General features: G+C 38.7%; 1 protein-coding gene and 1 long non-coding RNA gene across 5 annotated transcripts in view; one reads left to right on the top strand and one right to left on the bottom strand.

The window, feature by feature from the left end:
* Positions 1–13389, bottom strand: part of LOC149750338 (uncharacterized) — a 44998-nt gene extending 31609 nt beyond the window's left edge. The window contains exons 1-3 of one of the 3 annotated variants that reach the window (XR_016392238.1): positions 12731–13389; positions 11311–11472; positions 638–733 (exon numbers count right to left, since the gene is read on the bottom strand). This is a non-coding gene — a long non-coding RNA (uncharacterized LOC149750338). The other 2 variants (XR_016392237.1, XR_016392236.1) reach the window with 2 other exon arrangements.
* GTF2A1 (general transcription factor IIA subunit 1) overlaps positions 13020–20946 on the top strand; it is a 51690-nt gene continuing 43763 nt past the window's right edge. Inside the window, exons 1-2 of one of the 2 annotated variants that reach the window (XM_022576385.2) lie at positions 13020–13454; positions 17315–17416. In XM_022576385.2, coding sequence (XP_022432093.1) covers positions 13425–13454; positions 17315–17416 — 132 coding nt within the window. In that variant the 5' untranslated portion in view covers positions 13020–13424. Of the gene's footprint in view, positions 13455–13771; positions 13920–17314; positions 17417–20946 lie in introns of those variants that run through there. The other variant, XM_089908055.1, reaches the window with a different exon arrangement.

The raw sequence follows: 20946 nt of genomic DNA, 5'->3' as shown, positions 1-20946 counted from the left end.
GTCTTGTTTTTTGGCTGTTCCTCCTTGGCCCATTTTCTAAATATCAGCATGCTTCCCCTTTCTCCCCTTACACTCCTCCCATGATCTCATACATTCCATGGCTATAAATACCTATACATGCTAAGTGATTCACAAATCTTTATCTCCAGGTCAGCTTACTGAGTTCTAAACTCATATTCAACAGTTTATTATCGTCTCCAGTTGAACGTTCAACAGATGTCTAAACCTAACCAAAACAGAAATTTTCTCACCCAAACATGTCTTTCCCTCAATTTTCCCCAACCTTAGCAACATCCTCCCACTTACTTAACAGAAACCTGAGGGGTTTTTTTTGGCTGTGCCGTGCCTGCGGCATGCAGGATCTTAGCTCCCCAACCACGGACTGAACTCGTGCCCCCTGCAGTGGAAGTGCAGCGAATTAACCGCTGGACTGCCAGGGAAGTCCCAGAAACCTTTGAGGTATTTTTGATAGTTCCTTTATCTAAACCTCATGTTCTACCCAAAGCAAGCCTAACTTGATCTCTTTTCAAAACATATGATGAATCTTTCTTTCCATCTCCACTCTTCTCACCTGAATTTCTACAATTACCTAACATGTTATATAATATTTACTTAGTTATTTCGTCTATTATCTCACCAGTCTTATGAGCTTCAGGAGTGAAGGGAATTTTGTCTGTTTTGTTCTGTGCTGTACCCTCCTGGCCTAGAATAGGACTTGATGTGCCATAAATATCTGTTGAATGAATGGAAGAAAAGTCTAGTGGGAATCAGACAAAAAGTAATTATAATGCTTTTTTAAAAAAGGAGAAACTATGTACAAAATTTAGAAAAGACAATATTTCCAGGCCTTAGAATTAGGCACAGCTTAATCTTTCCCTTTGTATGAAAGGAAAATAAGTACCAGAATAAAGAACACTGGGGAAATGTTTGTTTTAGTTTTTCCTTTAAAATGTATGTTGAAACAAAATGCACAAGTAATTATATCAAATATTATTACTTTCCAAATAATTAAAAAAATATAGAGAAATAATGATAGGGGAAATGATGGAAGGAATTAAAGGTTTCAAGAGCTGATTTCTCCAGAAAGGAAGAAAGGATAGATATGTGAAGAAAAACATTATAAGTGTGTAGTATGAAGAAAGATACAGAAACAAGTTTTAAAAGGCAAAGAACTTTTTCTGGAGGAATGAGAAAGGAAGTTGGTCTCAACTTTATAGGACAGCTACATGGGATCTCTATAAAGTCAGAGATAGGAGGGACAACCTATAGCGTGGGTAACTTGTGACTATCAATTAATACTTAACAGGTGGAAATCCTAAGACTCATCAACTCCATTTCTTAGAATCCACCCTACAAAGATAGTAACAAAAGCATATATAGGGGCACGCACAAGGATACTGTTGCAACAATGTTTAAAATAGCAAAAAAGGAAAGAGTCTAACTGCACTTTCAAGTTAAATAAATTATTGTATACTCATACTATGAAATTCCATGCAGCCACTAAAAAACACCTGAGTCAGCTTGAAATTTACTAGCCTAGGAAGAGACAGACTGGGTCTATGAAAAAAGCAAGTTGCATATAAAATTTAAAGCATGATTCCATTATCTAGAGATAGGTACAGGGAAAACACAGGTGTGATTGAGAGGTGTGAGTAGAGACAAGAACACAAGAGTTTCATTTTTATTTTCTATAGTTTTCCTTTGATGGTTTTGGTAATTTAATTTCCCTCATTTTGTGGTCCCCCCCCACCCCCAATAAAATATTTTTTAAATGTTATGATTGGTTAAGGTTAAAATTAAGAGGGCTAAGTATGGAGACTAAGAACATACTGAGACTTTCAAAATGGTCTGTATTTGATAATCATCCAATCACATTTGTAAAAAGTCAGACAGAAATTCTGATTTCATTTTTTAAGCTAATACTGGAATGATGAAATTACATCAACGTCACCGAACAGAGGCTATGTTTGGTATTCTGTAACTACTGCATTAAAAAGGATAAATAAAAGCAAAGGAAGAAAGGGAGACTGAGAAGAGAAGGGAGGGAGAAAGGAAAGTACATAAAGGGAGGTTAAGCGAAAAGGGGAGACAGAAAGAAGGGATTTGGACTTGTGTTGTCGTTTGCTAAAATTAGAACTAAGAAGCAAATATGTGATGAATTCTATCGTTTGAAAATAAAACCATTGTTAGTGGTAAATGTCACTAAGCAGGCAGCAAAATATATGAAGAGGAGATGAAACACCATTCTAGGGACTGTGGTTTCCTAGTCCTGTATTCTATCTGGGTTCAGGTGTATTTTGCCATTCTGTGGCCAAATAACAGTATTGATTTTTATCACACACTACAACATATCTGAAGCCTGAAAACTTATCATTTTAATTTGAGATTTACTGAGGAATGGTAATGCATTCTATACTTCACAAATGAGCAATTATAACTCTTGACTAGAGTTTATATAAAGCCTCAGTTTTAAACAATCTGAGTCATTTCAGGAAAGTGATGATTTTCAACTGATGTTGAGACAGAGAAATCAGTTATTCAAATGATCTATCCTCAAGAACTGGTATTAAAAAATGTACTTATCTAGAGTGTAGTATGTGTTTTATCTCAAACTTGGAATTGCTTTCTTCTTTGATTCTAATTTTACCGATGGAAAAAACTTACACATTCAAAAGATAGATATGAACTTGCACTATCACAACACTGTTAATCAACTATACTCCAATATAAAATAAAAAGTTAAAAAAAAAAAGCCCAAAAGATAGGTATGAGCTTGCTTAATTGGTGAACTCAGTTCAGAAGTGTTCTGATTCCTAATTTTTGTTCCACTCCACTGCTTACCATAATCTAGACAAAGACAAAATAGAACCCATTTTCATTACCATCAAAATTATTATTATCCCTGATCTTTATGGAGGACCTACTATGTGCCAATCACTGTGCTAAGTGGCTTTACATGTATTAACTCTTAATTCTCCCACAACTCTCTAAAGTAGAGAGAGTTACTAATATTACTGCCATTTTACAGATGAGGTAACTTGCCTATGACTGGAACAAGGACAAGCATCTTGGTCTATCTGATTACAAAGCTCATGCTCTTGGGTACTGCTGTACCACTATCCCTGTCAATACACATGGCCTCTTCTAATTTATTGTGCAATGACATAGGCACAGGCCCAATTTCATTTATTTTTTTTATTTTTTATTTTTTTGCGGTACGCGAGCCTCTCACTGTCGCGGCCCCTCCCGTTGCGGAGCACAGGCTCCGGACACGCAGGCTCAGCGGCCATGGCCCATGGGCCCAGCCACTCCGCGGCATGCGGGATCCTCCCGGACCGGGGCACGAACCCGTGACCCCTGCATCGGCAGGCGGACTCTCAACCACTGCGCCACCAGGGAAGCCCCTCATTTATTTTTCTATCTACACAATGGGAGTTATACCACTGGTCCATGAGGTAAAATAGAAAGACTTCCCCTTCCCAATGTTCTACCACTAAAAATGGTAACCCTCCATTTTCTTGTTTTATGAACGCATTTAAAATATAATTATAAAGTTAGACAGAAATGTTTTGATTATAGAGACTCTTGCTAGAAAAATGACAATTCTCACCAAATTCAATAATTGAGTAAGTGCTATTTGGAATGGCAAATGGATGATTTTCAACTAATGTAGAAACAGAGACATCAGTTATTTAAATGATTTAATAAATGTGTTTTGATGATGCTTTTACAAAGGTAATCACATTTAATCGGGACTAATCTCACTTTCCACTCTCCAATTTTTATGTTATAGTTTCTTCTCCCAAATGAAGTTTAACACATATATAATTAATATATATTTGACAAGCTTAACTACCAACATAATTTGATTCAAAACCTTCACATCCTCCTGGATTGATAGCTTCTTATTTCTAAGACAGGTGGAAAGAGCCTTGAACCTGGAGCTCTAAAATTTCATGAGTAAACAGCAGTATAACCTTGGGCAAGTCACTGCTTAACCTGAGTCTCAGTTTCCTATCCATAACAAAGGGATAATATTACTCGTCTCATTGGACTGTTAAAAGTTTTAAAGGAGGTACCTTGTGATTAAATCTTTTAGACTAAGTCCATTATAATTATTATTGTCTCTCAACTTGGCAGGGAACACAAAATGGCAAATTCCTCTTCTTTTTTAAATCTCCGTTTTTCCCGTTTAAACATCCTTTTTTTCCCCCTAGTTGCTATCTCCTTACTTTGAAGAACCATCCTACATTAATGCAGATCCTTGTTCTCAAGGAGGTATCTGAACTGCACCTCCTGATTTTCTCCCAGAAACCCTTGTTAAATCAAAGACCAGCCCTCAGTATTTATGCAAATTCCTTACTTCCATTATGGCCTGGAAGCTACAATAATCTTTCTGCCACCTCCCCTTTCATAATCTCTACTACCTTTACTATCAGAGGAAGGTAGGTTCTGGAGAAGAACTGAAATTGAGCCATCTACTTCCAGTTTCTATCATAATTCTCTAAGATATAGTTTGTAGATTAACTCAGATTTAATTTATCCACTATGATATATTTCATTAGAAAATTGTCTGTGTATAATTATCTTTCATATCAGAAGCCTCTATCAAGTTAAAGATATATGAGTAAGAAGGTAAAGTTGGTAGGTAAATCAAAGATAACTTGGCCATTAGAAGAATATTTTTATAAAAACATCTGAGCAAGCACCTTACTTTTCACCACTTTTAACTGTCCCAAATCACAGCTGTTCAACTTGTAAATCAAGATAAGGCATATGTAGCTAAGATGTAAGAATCAGAGAAAGAGGAAACCCACGTAATTAAACACAATGCTTAATATTAATTACATTTATAACACAATACCTACCAGGCCTTCTTGGGAATACCAAAGGTCTTTCCACCGGAAGACAAGCTGTATGGATAAAGAACTGCTACTGATTGTAAATAAGGATCCATTGGCTTATTTTTAATTTTTTAATGGAAGATTTCATTTAATTCAATAATTCTTTAATTTCATCATATATCCAGTAAATGTCTGAATTTCCAATTGTCTCATAATTGTCATCTTTCTTTTACAGTTTATTTGAATTAGGATCTAAATAAGTTCCATATACTGTGATTGACTGATATGTCTTTCAAGTGTCTTTCTCTGTAGGCTCCTTTCTCTTTCTGAATTTGTTAGTTGAAGAAATTACATCATTTATCCTGTGGCTTCCCAGGGTCTGGATTTTGCTGACTGCATTTCTGATACATAGATGAAAATGTCCCTGAAACCTGTGTATTTTTTGTACATTGTTAGTTGGATACAGAAGCTTGATCACATTCAGGGTATATATTTTGGGGTGGGAGTGTGGGTAAGACTACCTTACAGGTGGTAGCATGCTCTTCGTCAAGAAGCACATAATACCTGGGTATTTTATTTCTCTTTTTATGATGTTGGCAGATGTCAGTGCTTAACACCTCCATTTCTTAATTCATTAGAGGTTGCAAAATAGTGATATTCTATTATTCTTCATTCACTTATTAGCTGTAATACTTCTTTAAAGAGAAACTTCCTCTTATCTACTGTATTAGTTTCTTGAGGCTTTTGTAATAAATAACCACAAATGTGGTAGCTTAAAAACAACAGAAATTTATTCTCTCATAGTTCTGGAGGCCAGAAGTCCAAAACAAAAATGTTGGCAGGGCCATACTCCCTCCAGATCCTCTAAGGGAGAATCTGTTCTTTGCTTCTTCCAACTTCTGGTGGCTGTTGGCATTCCTTGTTGCTGCATTGCTCTAATTTCTTCCACTATGGTTACATTTCCTCCTCCTCTTCTGTTTGTTCACCTCCGTGTCTCTTATAAAGATACTTGTCAATAAATGTAGGGCCTAACACAGTAAAGATTTCATCACAAAATCCTTAACTTAATTATACCTGCAGAGACTCTTTTTCCAAATAACATTTACAGTTTCTGAGGATTAGAACATGAACGTATCTTTCGGTGGGCTACCATTCAAACCACTACATCTACTATTTGATAATTGGTACAACTCATGTTGGAAAGGCTGGAAATGCTTGATTATATTTCTTTATTTACCAGTCTTCAAAATGATGAGTCGTTTCCCTACCATTCTCCAATGGTGACCAATCAGAATTTTCATGTTTTTTGTTTTTTTTTTTCGGTACGCAGGCCTCTCACTGCTGTGGCCTCTCCCGTTGCTGAGCACGGGCTCTGGATGCGCAGGCTCAGCGGCCAAGGCTCACGGGCCCAGCTGCTCTGCGGCATGTGGGATCTTCCTGGACCGGGGCACAAACCCGTGTCCCCTGCAGCGGTAGGCGGACTCTCAACCACTGCGCCACCAGGGAAGCCCTAATGTTTTGTTTTTTAGCAGCATTATAAATTAATGGATTTAAATATTTGATGCAATTCAACTTGCTGCACGTACTATCCTATTGATACTCAAAGTGTCTCATCTTTGGCCAGTGGGAGCCTCTTCATGTTGGCTCCTAAATTATTTTGACATGACACTAGAAGTCTTTGATATCTTCTGTTATGAGTTGAATTACCTCCTCCCAAAGAGATATGTTGAAATCCTAACCCCCAGTACCTTAGAAAGTGACCTTATTTAGAAATAGTGTCTTAACAGAGGCAATCAAGTTAAAATGAGGTCATTAGGATAAGCCTTAATCCAATATGATTGGTATCCTTATAAAAAGGGGAAATTTGGACACAGAGATAGACATGAACTGAAGGAAAACAATGTAAAGACACAGGGAAAATGCTATGTAAAGATGGAGACAGAGATTGGAGAGATGAGACCCAAGGCAAGGAATTCCAAGGGTTGCTGGCCACCACCAGAGGCTGGGAAGAGGCAAGGAAAGATTCTACCCATAGTGTCAGACAGAGCATGGCCCTGCTGACACCTTGATTTCAGACTTACAGCTCCCAGAACTATGAGGCAATAAATTTCTATTGTTTTAAGTCACCCAGTTTGTGATACTTTGTTGCAACAGCTCTAGAACACTAATACACTTTCATGCTATCTGTATGAAAATATATTCTAGATTCATTTTGCATTAGGTAGGGCAATAATAGGCAATTCATTTAGTTTAAATTAATATGTTTCTTGCCCCAGTCCTGGAGTGAGAAATATTTCCAAGGAGCTCTAATTCCTTTTAGTGGAAAATGGTACTTCAAGATCATAATCCGGGAGCTAATAGTGCTCACAGATACTGGGCTGATCACCAGTGAGGTGTTCAGACTTTTTCAGAACTATGTATTCAATATATTTTATAAGTTAAAATGTATTGAGTTTGGGTTTTTGTTGCTTAAAAAAAAAAAAAGACATTTCCTGCTTTTGACCTAGAATCAGAATAAGATATTTCTCCAAGGAGCATTGGTCTTAAAGTACCATAATCTAGGTACCAGGTATACACATTGTTAATGGGTTGGTTATTGTTTCTAGGACTTTTCAGAGCCAGGGAGAAATATTTGAGACAAAATACACCGTGACACTTCTAATTTAAATTCAGGACTACAGAATTTTCATTTATCCTCTTCTGTCTTAAATCTGAATTTCATTTCTCCTATGTTGGGAATCCCGCTTCTCAACAATGACTGGGATGGTATAATTACATCATATAATTACTCATCTTCTTTATCCCACATATCACATTCAAAAAAAAAAAAAAAAAGAGGGCTTCCCTGGTGGCACAGTGGTTGAGAGTCTGCCTGCCGATGCAGGGGACACAGGTTTGTGCCCCAGTCTGGGAAGATTCCACGTGCCATGGAGCGGCTAGGCCTGTGAGCCATGGCCGCTGAGCCTGCGTGTCCGGAGCCTGTGCTCCGCAATGGGAGAGGCCACAACAGTGAGAGGCCCACGTACCACAAAAAAAAAGGAATACATATACTATACAACATTACCGCCACAAATAAGAATATTGAGAGCAGTGAAAAAAACTTTTCATATTTTTGTCCTTAGAGAATATCCCACTACAGATATATATAGTTTAATGACTGTGTTTTAAAGTCACTTGAAAAAGTTCCTCTTTGTGTGTTATGGAATACACTGTTAGGTTAATTTGCTTCATTTTATTTTCAATTTTGGGATTTCTTTTCAAAAGTTAACTTTGTTTTATAATCTACCACCTAGAAGAATTAGAAAAAGAAGAACAAACAAAACATAAAGTCAGCAGAATGAAGGAAATAATAAAGACCAGACAGGAAATAAATAAAACAGAGATTAAAAAACAGAAAAGATCAATAAAACCTTTTTTTTTTTGAAAGGATAAACAAAATTGACAAACCTCTAGCCAGGCTCACCAAGAAGAAAAGAGAGAGGACCCAAATAAACAAAATGAGAAAAGAGGAGAAATAACAGCTCATACCATAGATACATAAAAAATCATAAAAGAATACTATGAACAGTTATATGCCAACAAATTGGACAACCTATAAGAAACGGACGTTTCTAGAAATATACAGCTTGCCAAAACTGAGTCAAAAAGAAACATAATTTGAACAGACTGATTACTACAAGTGAAATAGAATCTGCAAAAACAAAAACAAAAAAAACCAAAAAACCCTTTGAAAACAGAAGTCCAGGACCAGACAGCTTCACTGGGGAATTCTACCAAATAAAGGGGAACTTATACCTAGCATTCTCAAACTATTCCAAAAAACTGAAAAGGAAGGAACACTCCCAAATTCATTCTATGAAGCCACCATCACCCTGATACCAAAACCAGATAATGACACTACAAAAAAAAAAAAAAAATTACAGGATATGTTTGATGAATATAGATGTGAAAATCCTCAACAAATATTAGCAAACCTAATTCAACAATACACAGAAAGGAACATACACCATGATTAAGTTGGATTTATTCCAGGGTTACAAGGATGGTTCAACATATGCAATTCAATCAATGTGATACACCACATTAACAAAAGAAAAGACAAAACCACATAATTAATTCAACAGCATAGAAAAAGCGTTTGACAAAATTCAACATCCATTCATGACAAAAACTCTCACCGAAGTGGGTATAGAGGTAACATATCTTAACATAATGAAAGCTATTTATGACAAACCCACAGCCAACATAATATTCAATGATGAAAAGCTGAAAGCCTTCCTACTAAATTCAGGAACAAGATTAGGATGCCCACTCTCACTACTTCTATTCAACATAATATTGGAAGACCTAGACACAGCAATCAGACAAGAAAAAGAAATAAAAGGTATCCAAATTAGAAGGGAAGAGGTAAAACTGTCACTATTTGCAGAAGACATGATACTCTATATAGAGAACCCTAAAATCTCCACACAAAAACTATTAGAAGTAATAAATGAATTCAGCAAGGTAGCAAGATACAAGATTAATATACAGAAATCAGTTGCATTTCTTTACACTAACAATAAAATATCAAAAAAAGTAAGAAAACAATCCTGTTTAAAATCACATCAAAAAAATATTTAGGAATAAACCTAACCAAGGAGGTAGCTATACTTTAAAAGTATAAGACATTGATAAAACAAACTTAAGATGATTCAGAGAGGGATTCTCTGGTGGCGCAGTGGTTAAGAATTCGCCTGCCAATGCAGGGGACACAGGTTCAAGCCCTGCTCCAGGAACATCCCACATGCCGCCGAGCAACTAAGCCCATGCACCACAACTACTCAGCCTGTGCTCTAGAGCCCACGAGTCACAACTACTGAACCCACATGCCACAACTACTGAAGCCTATGTGCCTAGAGCCCGTGCTCCACAACAAGACAAGCCACCGCAATGAGAAGCCCGCACAACACAACGAAAAGTAGCCCCCGCTCGTCACAACTAGAGAAAGCCCGCACAGCAAGGAAGACCCAGTGCAGCCAAAAATAAATAAATTATATAAATAAATTTTTTAAAAAAAGATTCAGAGAAATGAAAAGATACCCCATGCTCTTGGATTGGAATAATTAATATTGTTAAAATGGCCATACTACCCAAAGCAACCTACAGATCGAATGCAATCACTATCAAAATACCCAAGATATTTTTCACAGAACTAGAAAAAATAATACTAAAATTTACATGGAATGACAAAAGACCCAGAATTGCCAAAACAATCCTGAGGAAAAAGAATAAAGTTGAAGACATAACCCTTTCAGACTTCAGACAATACTACAAACTATAGTAATCAAAACAGCATGGTACTGGCAGAAAAAAACAGATCAATGGAACAGAATAGATAGTGCAGAAATAAACCCACACACCTATTAATCTACAACAAAGAATATAAAAGAATATACAATACAGAAAGGACAGTCTCTTCAAGTGGTGTTGGGCAAGCAGAACGGCTCCATGTAAATCAATGAAATTGTAACAGTCCCTCACACTATATACAAAAATAAGCTCAAAATGGTTTAAAGACCTAACTATAAGATATGCCACCATAAAACTCAGGAAGAGAACATAGGCAAAACATTCTCGAACATAAATAGTAACAATATTTTCTTAGATCTCCCAAGGCAGAAGAAATAAAAGCCAAAGTAAGCAAACGGAACTTAATCAAACTTAAAAGCTTTTACACAGCAAAGGAAACCATCAACAAAATGAAAAGACAACCTATGGAATGGGAGAAAATATTTGCAAACAATGTGATCAACAAGGAGTTAATATCCAAAATACACAAACAGCTCATATAACTCAATATCGAGAAAACAAACAATCCAATAAAAAAATGGGCAGAAGACCTAAGGGAGGGTGGAGAGATAAATTAGTAGTATGGAATTAACAGATACAAACTAAATAGATAAACAACAAGGATTTACTGTATAGCACAAGGAACTATATTCAATACCTTGTAATAACCATAATGGAAAAAACCTGAAAAAAATTACATATATATAACTGAATCACTTTGCTGGACACCTGAAACTAACACAATATTGTAAATCAACTATACTTCAAATAAAAATTAGGTGAAACCTGATTATAATTTTATTTGGTAGGAATGAAATATATCAGTGCTTTTTATACCTTGAATGAATGCTGTAATTATGCAGTATACTTTACAATAAGACTTCCATTAGGATTAGCAAGTTTGAGATATAAGATCTTTCCTCTCAACTTCTGTATTCTCCGAAACAGCAGTCCCCAACCTTTTTGGCACCAGGGACCAGTTTCATGGAAGACAATTTTTCCACGAACTGGGGAGGGGGGGTGGCGTGCAGGGGGGGTGTGGTTTCGGGATGATTCAAGCACATTACATTTATTGTGCACTTTATTTCTATTATTATTACATTGTAATACATAATGAAATAATTATACAACTCACCATAATGTTGACAGGAAGTGGAGCTCAGGCGGTAATGCAAGCAATGGGGAGCAGCTATAAATACAGATGAAGCTTTGCTTGCCAGCCACTCACCTCCTGCTGTGCAGCCTGGTTCCTAACAAGCCGCGCACTGCAATGAAGAGTAGCCGCCGCTGGGGGCAACTAGAGAAAGCCGGCAGGCGGCAACCAAGACCCAATGCGGCCAAAAATAAATAAATTAATAAATTAATTTTTTAAAAAAAGTAGTACTTACATAAGGAGGTAACAAGTCCTCTTAAAATAGTAAGAAGTGAAAAGTATTAGTATAACTTTTCCGCCTAATGGTCACCCGACTATTAAATGAATTACAAATGTTGATGGAATCATAATTTTATATAATACATAAAGAACACTATGATTTCCTGTGATTTTTTTGTTGTTGTTCTTTTGATGCTCCCAAACAAGCAGCTGTGCAGGGAACTGAGAAGCAACTGATATTCCTTAACTATGGTTTCAGAGGCATACAAGTTTGACATTTTGTTTTGCTTTGCTTTTTGAGGATAAACTCCCTCACTTGTCCAGACTACATTCCATGTCTCTGGAAATTCCTAGGGACAAGAAAATTAGGTACTGTGAGCTCTGCCTTCTAAACAGAGCATTCTCTGTTCTGCGTGAAATGTTGATATAAAAGCGAGATTAGCTTGGGCAGAACAGGTCAAAAGCCTACTGAGTTGCAGTCCAAGACATGGACATTTTCTGCCCCTCTTCCGCAGCGAGAGGCCATGTGACTTGGTGTGTCAAATATTTCAGATGTTAGTATGTCCTGACCATGTGGAATCACTGAATTTTGGCAGTATTTTTTAAAACCGGGAAAAGTTGTGCGATTGTAATTCCAATTATCAGTGTTTCGGGTTGGCGGTGGGTGGGGTGGGGTGGCATTTCCACCACCTTGAAAAGTCATTTAAAGTACGTGGGATAGTAGAGGCCGGACCTTTGGGGAACTTAAACCCAGAGACTTTGTAGCTTACTGATGGAGAGAACTCATACGGCTTCAGGTGTTATTAATTCTGGAATGTGTTTACGGGGGGCCCAAATCAGCTTTTATCCCTTTTAGGAACTCGTACACAATTCTGCAAGCTAAAGGCCCATCCTAGGCAAGAGATGCCAACGCCTCGGAAATCGGAATCTGAGTCGAGCCCGTTCTCGGAGATGACTCCGCATTTGAAACTTCCCTCAGTCCGAGCGCGCCAGGGCCAGGAAGCTGGGCCACGTGACCGGCCCTCCTCCGCGGCCATTCCTAGCGGGGCAACAGCCAGCGCCCCTTCCGCATTTCGTATCCCCTCCAGCGCGCGACGGCGCATAAATGCCCGACGGGAGGCGATCCCAGCTAGCTCTGGACTCCTGTGTCACCAGAACTCACGCGTTTTCCAGCAATGCTTACCAAGTTCCTCATCCCAAAGCAGGTGCAGGGGACTTCCGCCTGGGTGCCGACCACGTGATCACGCGAGACTTGGGGAGACAGCAGTCCAACTTCACTACTTAAGTCCCCGGGCCCTGCCCTCACAACAGCCTTCACTGCGCGTGACGAGGCGCGGCGTCCTCCGCCCCGGCGCGCCTGCGCACGCGGCTCTCGCGGTGTCTCGCGCTCAGACCCGCCCACCTCTGCCCCCGCCCCTTCCGCCCCTCCCTCCCCCTCCGCCCTGTCTCTCGGCGGCAGCGGCGGTGGCGGCGGCTCGCGCAGCTTGTTGGCTCACTATATAAAGGGGAGAAGCGGGCGGACCGGACGGCTGGAGCTGCAGCCGGTGGCGGCAGCGGCGGCGCGGGGAGCGGCGACCGGTGGTGGTTTCCCTCCTTGGTGCGGGGTGGGGAGCGGGCAACGCCCCCCAGGACCCCTGAAGGGTCGTGGCCTTTTTTTTTTAAGGGCGATTCTCGAGTTTTTAGCTCCGAGGACTGCTCTCCTCCTCTACCTCCTCTCACCGCTCCCCTCTCCTCCGTCAGGATACGATTTTGTTTGAAAAATTTTTCCCCCCAATTTTGCGGTGGCTTGGGTCACCCTCCGGGTGTTCTTTTTTTGTTTGTTTTTGTTTTTATCTTTTCTCGGGGTTGCCCCCCTCTTGTTTGTGTTGTGTGTGGAAATGGCGAACTCGGCAAATACAAACACCGTGGTAAGGACGTGGTTGGTGGCCGGCGGGGGCTTCGTTCAGGCGGCAGCAACGGCCGGACCGGGCGGGGGCGGGGACGGCCGCGACTCCCGGCCTCGACTCTCTTCAGCCGCCCGCGCGGCCGCCGCCGCCGCCGCCGCTTCCCGCCTCAGGCGGAGCGGGCCGGTGCGCCGGGCGGCGGGCGCGGGGGGGTGCCGAGGCTCGCGGCCGCGGCGGCGGGGAGGGCGGGGGCGCCTGCTGGGCCTGGGGCCGCCGCGGGGCGGTTGGGCCGGGGCGAGCGCGCGGCCCCGGCCCCAGACCCCGGCCTCCAGGAGGGAGGGCGGGAGGGGCGCCGCCGCTTCTCCCCGAAGCGGGCCCGGCCGCGCCGGCTGGAGGAGGGCTCCCGGAGCAGCCTCAAAACAAAAACCGTGTTTGGGGAGCTGGGCGAATCCCCAAGACCCACCGCGATCCACTTTAACGCAGTGAAAGGTTAATGACTACTTCGGGGGTTACTTTGGGCGTTTTGGCGGTTGTGCTTAAAGAGCCTTCATTGGGGCCATTTTATGTTTAAAAAAAAAAAAAAGGACGAAGGTTGAAAAGCACTTATCTCGGTTCCTTCCGAATCGGTAAAATGGCGAAGGGGAAGCAAAACCCCCATCGTATCTTCGACTAGCAAAAGCACCAAAACAAACAAAGCCTACAGTAGTGGTCAAAGTGCCCCGCTTTCGCCTTGAAATTTGCCTACTTCTCACCGTTTGTCCCTTTTTTCTTACTTGCGATCACGTAGGTTTGCAAAAAGCAGTCACATAAATAACCTTTTCAGTCACCAACGCAAAATGTGATCACTAGCCCACCCCACTCTCTTATTTTTATTATGACAATAAAACACTTTTTTGCCCGGTCCCAAATGCAGACAAGCCCACGGCAGCCCGGCTCCGTACCGTTGACGACTCGGGTCGATCCATCATGGCTGCGGCCGCTTACCCTGCTTTTCAGTCCCTGAGCCTTGTGGTCCTCCTCCCTTTGGCTGCCCTGTTTATATAGAGCCATTGCCGCTCTCTAATATAGACTCTGCCAGGATGGGAAGGTGCTTTTCAGGCCTACGTCACCGCCTCTCCATTTAAACACCAGATCCGGCTTTAAATAGTGAGAGCTGCTGAGAGCGGGGCTGGGAGGTGCGTGCTCCCGAGGCGAGAGGCTGGCGCGTGCAGAGCTCAGTTTATTCCCAAATCCTTACCGTACACTGTAATTTCGTGTCCAACCGGGCCTGCTTTTACAGCCCCAAGTTTTTGTTTTCATACAGCAGCTGGGATTTGCGGTCTTTGATAGGGGAAAATAGACTTGCCATCCTCTTTTATTTTATTTTTATTTTTTAAAGAGAATTTAAGCTCAGATGTCTAATCGTTCTTGTATTCAGAAGATGCATGCATTATTGTCGGTAATTTTTTTTTGGAAAAGTTTTCTACATTAATTGTTAGCTGTGGAGGATTTGATTTTGGTAGTATTTTGTTTATCACGTATTCAGGAAATTTTAGAAATATAGCTCCTAATATTTCATTATGTTTTCCTATAATAAATATTTGAGATACGAAGCTTTTCAAAGAAATAGTAAGTGCCTAAAGCTTCGACGTAGGACCTATGTCTACAGTACATTTATGGATCGGGGAATTGTGAGTAATTTGCTTAGTGCAAACTGGGTATTAAAAAATTAAAATTATAAGTAGACGGTGTTTTTGCTGCATTGGATGTTAATATGATATCCAATATAGAAATTAATCCAACTTATTTTCCAGTATTGTACCAGGTACTAACACTTTTGAAAGAAATGCTTTAATCATTAGATAATGGCACTAATGGCCCTTTAATTTACGAATTTTTAAGTTTGGAATATCTGGTTTTTGAAAACTAGGACAAACCTAAATTAATGTGTATTTCATAAAAGGCAAAAACTTTGGCTTAAGTACAGTTTAGTATTTTAAATAATAATTCAGAAATTGCTTATTTCAAATAATGCCTATGTACTCACATACTTTGAAAAACGTCAGTATTTTGCGCGCTTTTTAACTCTTGAACAATTTTAAATTGCGTATACTTCATGAATAATACACATTTCCCTTTCTTTAACTACAGTGCATATGAATCCATTAAGTGGTCAAGTTGTGGGTTAATTAAAGCACAAAAGCAAAATCTTAAAGCAAGATTGATTCATTAAGTAGGGAGTGCCAGAAGAAAGCACATTGTACCTATAAATGTGTGGATATCCAAGCAGAATATTTTTAGGGATGACCGACTTCAGAAACACCAGAACAACATCTATTTTGCTGAAAAAATACTTTATATCGTCAATTTGAGATTTATACTACCAATTTAAAATTACTCTATCTTTATAATGCCTTGAGTCATTGGTTTAAAAAAAAACACTTTATAAATGTATTTTTGTAATTCAGTAGTTGAATTGCCATAGATAAGGTGATACCCATAGTCAGATAGACTTTCCTTTATATATAGAATCAGAATGCTAACATAAGGAGGCACTGTAGAGATGCAGAAATCACATGAATAATTTTAGTTCACAGAGGCAGATTTGGCAAAATAAAAAGCAGGTGAGTGAGTGGAACGGCAAAGGTGAGAAACTAGATACATGAATTGTTTTTCTGGTTGTAATGAAAAGGAACAAATAGTTTTTAATGGTTGAGGTAAGTTGTATAGAGGAACTCATTATTTATATTTTTGGCTGGACAAGAACACATAAGAGGTTTCCCCTGTGATAACAGTATTGCTGGGAGAGTTGCTAATGAAACATTTATTTCTGTTTGAGGTTTGGTTATGAGAGCAAACCCTTGGTTTTATTGGGTAAGCAGTAATTTTTAAGCAAGATATAAAACACAGATAATGACAAAGTATTAAAATAAAAAGGCTGTTGATCTTAGCTCTGCGTGATAATGGATAAGATTTATAGCAAGGCATCTCTGGTTTTACAGTCTGACAAGCAAACTTCCTTTTGTCCATTAAAAATAGGATGTGGGTTGGGCAAAGTCTTCCGTCTCTTACCTTTTGGTTTTTAAAAAGTACTTTATGCTTTTAAAGTGCTTTCACATCTATTCTCATTTTATTTTTCTGGCAGCCTTCTAAAAGCAAGCTTCCCCCCAAGTAATGCCAACAATAATAGTTACAATAATAATAGTTTAAAAATAAATATCGAGGCTGCTTATAGTTCTATTCCATAGCATCATCTGGGCAGTAGTAGGAGAGAAATCCTGGAAAAGAGATCATTGTGTCTTGTTCCTCTGAGACTTTGAGACCTGTTATTGTGGTTATATGAACAGCTTGATGGTATAATTTAAAGGTACAGACTGGGTAACAAAAACTAAAATTAGGTGATTTTTAAATTTGAATACTTATTAGGTTGCAGATTATTACCAGGCAAATCACAGGACATAAGTTTCTGTTAAGACAGCGATGACGTTAGGAGATACAACGGGTTAAACCAAGCAAGGAATAATAAAAACCAGACATAGCAACCCATAAAACTATATCGTTGGATATAGTCAAAACACATTACGTGTTTGGACTATAACAACATGGGAAATTACAACTGGAAACTGTATAGACCTTGTATCTGTGATGATCTTCTGTATATGAATTGTATTAAACAGTCGTAAAACCTTTATTAAAATATGCAGTCATCAAATAATTCATTTTAACTAAGGCAACTGATGTTTATGGGACTGGCCATACCTTTAAAGTTACATCTTCTAAAATAAGTTTTAGAGAGTTGGAAAAGGGACTGTTGTATTACATTTGTTTTGAATTTGTGAAAATGTTATATATTTTAATATGTGATAAGCAGTGTTTTTCAGCAGTCTTTTATTTTCCCTTTAAAGCCTAAATTATACAGATCTGTGATTGAAGATGTAATTAATGATGTGAGAGACATCTTTTTGGATGATGGAGTCGATGAACAAGTTCTGATGGAACTAAAAACTGTGAGTTTGCTGCTTTTTTTTTTTTTTTAACATTCTCTTCAGTCAGAAACTATACTCCATAATTTTGCCGTATGATGACCATTTGACTTTGTTGCAGGAAGCAGTATAGTTATGTGAAGGGTGCTGGTTTTGAATCCCAGCTACCATCCATTCTTCCTCTGACCTTAGGCAAACTGCTTATATTTCAGTTTCCTTATATGTGAGATGAGAATTAGTAGTACTTACCTTTTAGTCTTGTTTTGAGGATTAAATGTAATGACTATATAAAGTGTTTAGCAAAGTGCCTGGCAATAGTATTAGCTATTATTAATGGGCAGTTAATATCCATTTATGTTTTAATTACTTGACATTCCTGTAAGGTTTTTTTTTACTTTTTCTTTTTTTGTGGTCTTAATGCACTGGTATTCTAAAATGTATGTTGTGGAGATTAAGTGCTTGATAAATTTCATGTTCTGGAGTCTGATTCTCTATGTGGGCCAAATATTTGGTTTACAATGTATTCTAGTTTGGGAGCTGCTTTTCTGCCTCTTCTATTTACTTGGATTTAAGCAGAAATATATAGATACTTTTATTTAGCATTTGTGTTTTCTTGATGGTGTAATGACTCATGAAATCATGGAATATTTTTGCCTTACTGCTCAGAACAGTGGTTCTCAAAATATGGTCAGTGGACTTCCCCACAGGCTCTTTCAGGGGTCTATGCGGTTGGACAGATGCCCAAATCTGAATAATCATAGTATGTTTGTCATATTTCCAGTAAAAGTTGTATTCCATGAAAAAAGTGACCAGTTAAACTTGGAACTCAAATGTACAAGTGCTTTTCCTTGAGATAACTGTTCCATATGCAGCAGAAGGGCTTTAGGCATGCTTCCCATTTTGATGTACCAAGTATTAAAAAGATGTTTACGTAAAGATTGAGATGAGATCATTGTTGATATTAAGACATGCAATTGTTTGATATTCTATTCATGATATTCTACAATGAAATGTGTTAACATATGGCATATCTGCATACTTCACTGAACTCATATTTTCCATTTAATTGAAGAGTTTGAAAAGTTAATTGGTATATAGTTTCAGATTGTACATTGCAGCTAACTGTTAAGAAACCATCACTTAAAATACTTTATCCTTTCCCAACTACTTAGCTATGAGAAGGCAGATTTTCTTCATATACATCAACGAAAGAAAACTGAATGTAGAAGCAGATATGAGAATCCAGCTATTTTCCTTTTAAGCCATTTCTCACGAAATTTTTTTGGAAGATATGGTTATTTTCTTTTTTTTTTTTTCTTTTTTTTTTTTCTTTTTGCGGTACGCAGGCCTCTCACCGCTGTGGCCTCTCCCATTGCGGAACACAGGCTCCGGACGCGCAGGCTCAGCGGCCATGGCTCACGGGCCCAGCCGCTCCGCGGCATGTGGGATTCTCCCGGACCGGGGCAGGAACCCGTGTCCCCTCCATCGGCAGGCGGACTCTCAACCACTGCGCCACCAGGGAAGCCCCTGGTTATTTTCATTGAAAGTATTTATGTTAACATGTAATGGATACGTTGTTTTTTCTTTTCTTCTTTACTCCTCTGGATCTTATTTTTTAAATGGAAATGCATTTCTTTTATTTATTTTATTTTACTTTTGGCTGTGTTGGTTTTTTGTTTCTGTGTGAGGGCTTTCTCTAATTGTGGCGAGCGGGGGCCACTCTTCATCGTGGTGCGCGGGCCTCTCACTATCGCGGCATCTCTTGTTGCGGAGCACAGGCTCCAGACGCGCAGGCTCAGTAGTTGTGGCTCATGGGCCTAGTTGCTCCGTGGCATGTGGGATCTTCCCAGACCAGGGCTCTAACCCGTGTCCCCTGCATTAGCAGGCAGAATCTCAACCACTGCGCCACCAGGGAAGCCCACGTTGTTATTTTTAAATGTCAACATTAAAAAAAAATCTTATTTAAAATTTCATAAAAGTTCATTGAGGTCCTCATTAATTTGTAAAAATGATAAAGGACTCAGACTAAAAAGTTTTAGAACTGCTGGCTTAGAGATTGGGAATTGAGCTCCTTTAGAGCTATGTATAAATAAGTAATCACAGTTAATGAATGCTAAGGAACATTTGTTGTGGTCTTATTTATCCATTCAACAGAGGTGTGGAGGCTGCAATTTAGCAACTTACTATTTTAAATAAAGCGAATCTCACCTGTGTTGTGGTGATAAAATATATCTTAGAATGTTGCAGCATCTGTGGGCAGCTTCTATAGAATTTTCAATATGAATCTGCCCCTGTGAGGAAGGGAAAATATAGGTTTGAATGAGATGAGGAAATATTTTTTTACCTTGTGAGAAATGTAATGGTTACTGAAAGTGAAGAGCAGGTATTTAAAAATACAAGTGAAGGAATGCCAACTCTGGAGACATGAGTTGGAAGAATAGCAATATAAACTACTCAAACACATAAATTATCTCAGGGATATGAATAAGAAGAGAATAAGCTTATTTTGATTCCTTCATGTTACATGTAATGAATATTTTATAAATATGTTATACCCTCATAATGGTTGTCCTTGTAGATCTGTGATCTTATGTAGAAGGTACAGCATTTTTAGGTGCAAAAAATTAGTCCCAAAGGCTTTAATTTGTGGTACGTCAAACTAGTGGTCAATCCAAGTTGTTATCTCCTCTTGCTTTTCACAGAGTCTGTTGATATTTTCCTACTGGTCCCAGTTAGAATCAAGGTGTTTTTTCCAAACAGAATGAGCTATCTTTGAGACCAAATAGCTCCACCTGCATTTTTAGTACATAAGACTTTATACATGTATACACATATATACAGATATATGTACATATAATATAGTATAATAGTATAAAAAAGTAATATCTGTGTTTTATAGGTTATGCACTGATTTTTTGTTTAATGCTTAGTTTTCTATGACAAAAATTGTGACTTATTCAACTTTGAATCCCCAACCTCTGCCACAATGCCTGGCATATGTGGTTGGCGTTCAGTAAATACTTAATTAAACAAATTAATAACATGTTGCTCCAGAATCTAACTGAAAAAGGTAGTTTAATGTTTTTGTTGTTTTTTAAACGGGGCATACTCTTTTATTCTGGGTTGTAGCTGAATTTAAATATAAAACTATTCGACTGAAATGAGTTTGTTATTTTAATTCTCTGCACTAAATTTCTTCAGGATCTCATTAGAATTTCCAGAATGTGCCCTAGTTTTAACAGTCTGACAGCTAGCATTATGCAGTAGAACTTTCTGTGGTGATGAAAATGTTCTATATCTGTGCTCTCCAGTATGGTAACCACTAGCCACATGTGGCTATTAAACACTTGAAATATGGTTAGTGGAACTGAAGAACTGAATTTTTATTTAATTATAATTAATTTCACTTTAAATCACCACGTGTGGCTAGTGGCTACTGTATTAGACCTTGTAGGTTTGGATATTCTTGCTAATGAAAACTAACAATATTTCATATTTTAAGCTTTATAAAGGACTCTGTCATTAGTTCTATCCCCTTTATCACCATTTTATAG

This window comes from Delphinapterus leucas, chromosome 2 (assembly GCF_059928025.1).
Source record: "Delphinapterus leucas isolate spDelLeu-1000000601 "Yukka" chromosome 2, BTC_Dleu_Yukka2, whole genome shotgun sequence".
NCBI lineage: Eukaryota > Metazoa > Chordata > Mammalia > Artiodactyla > Monodontidae > Delphinapterus > Delphinapterus leucas.
Note: the sequence above shows the minus strand (reverse complement) of the source record. Positions and strands in the feature narration are given on the sequence as shown.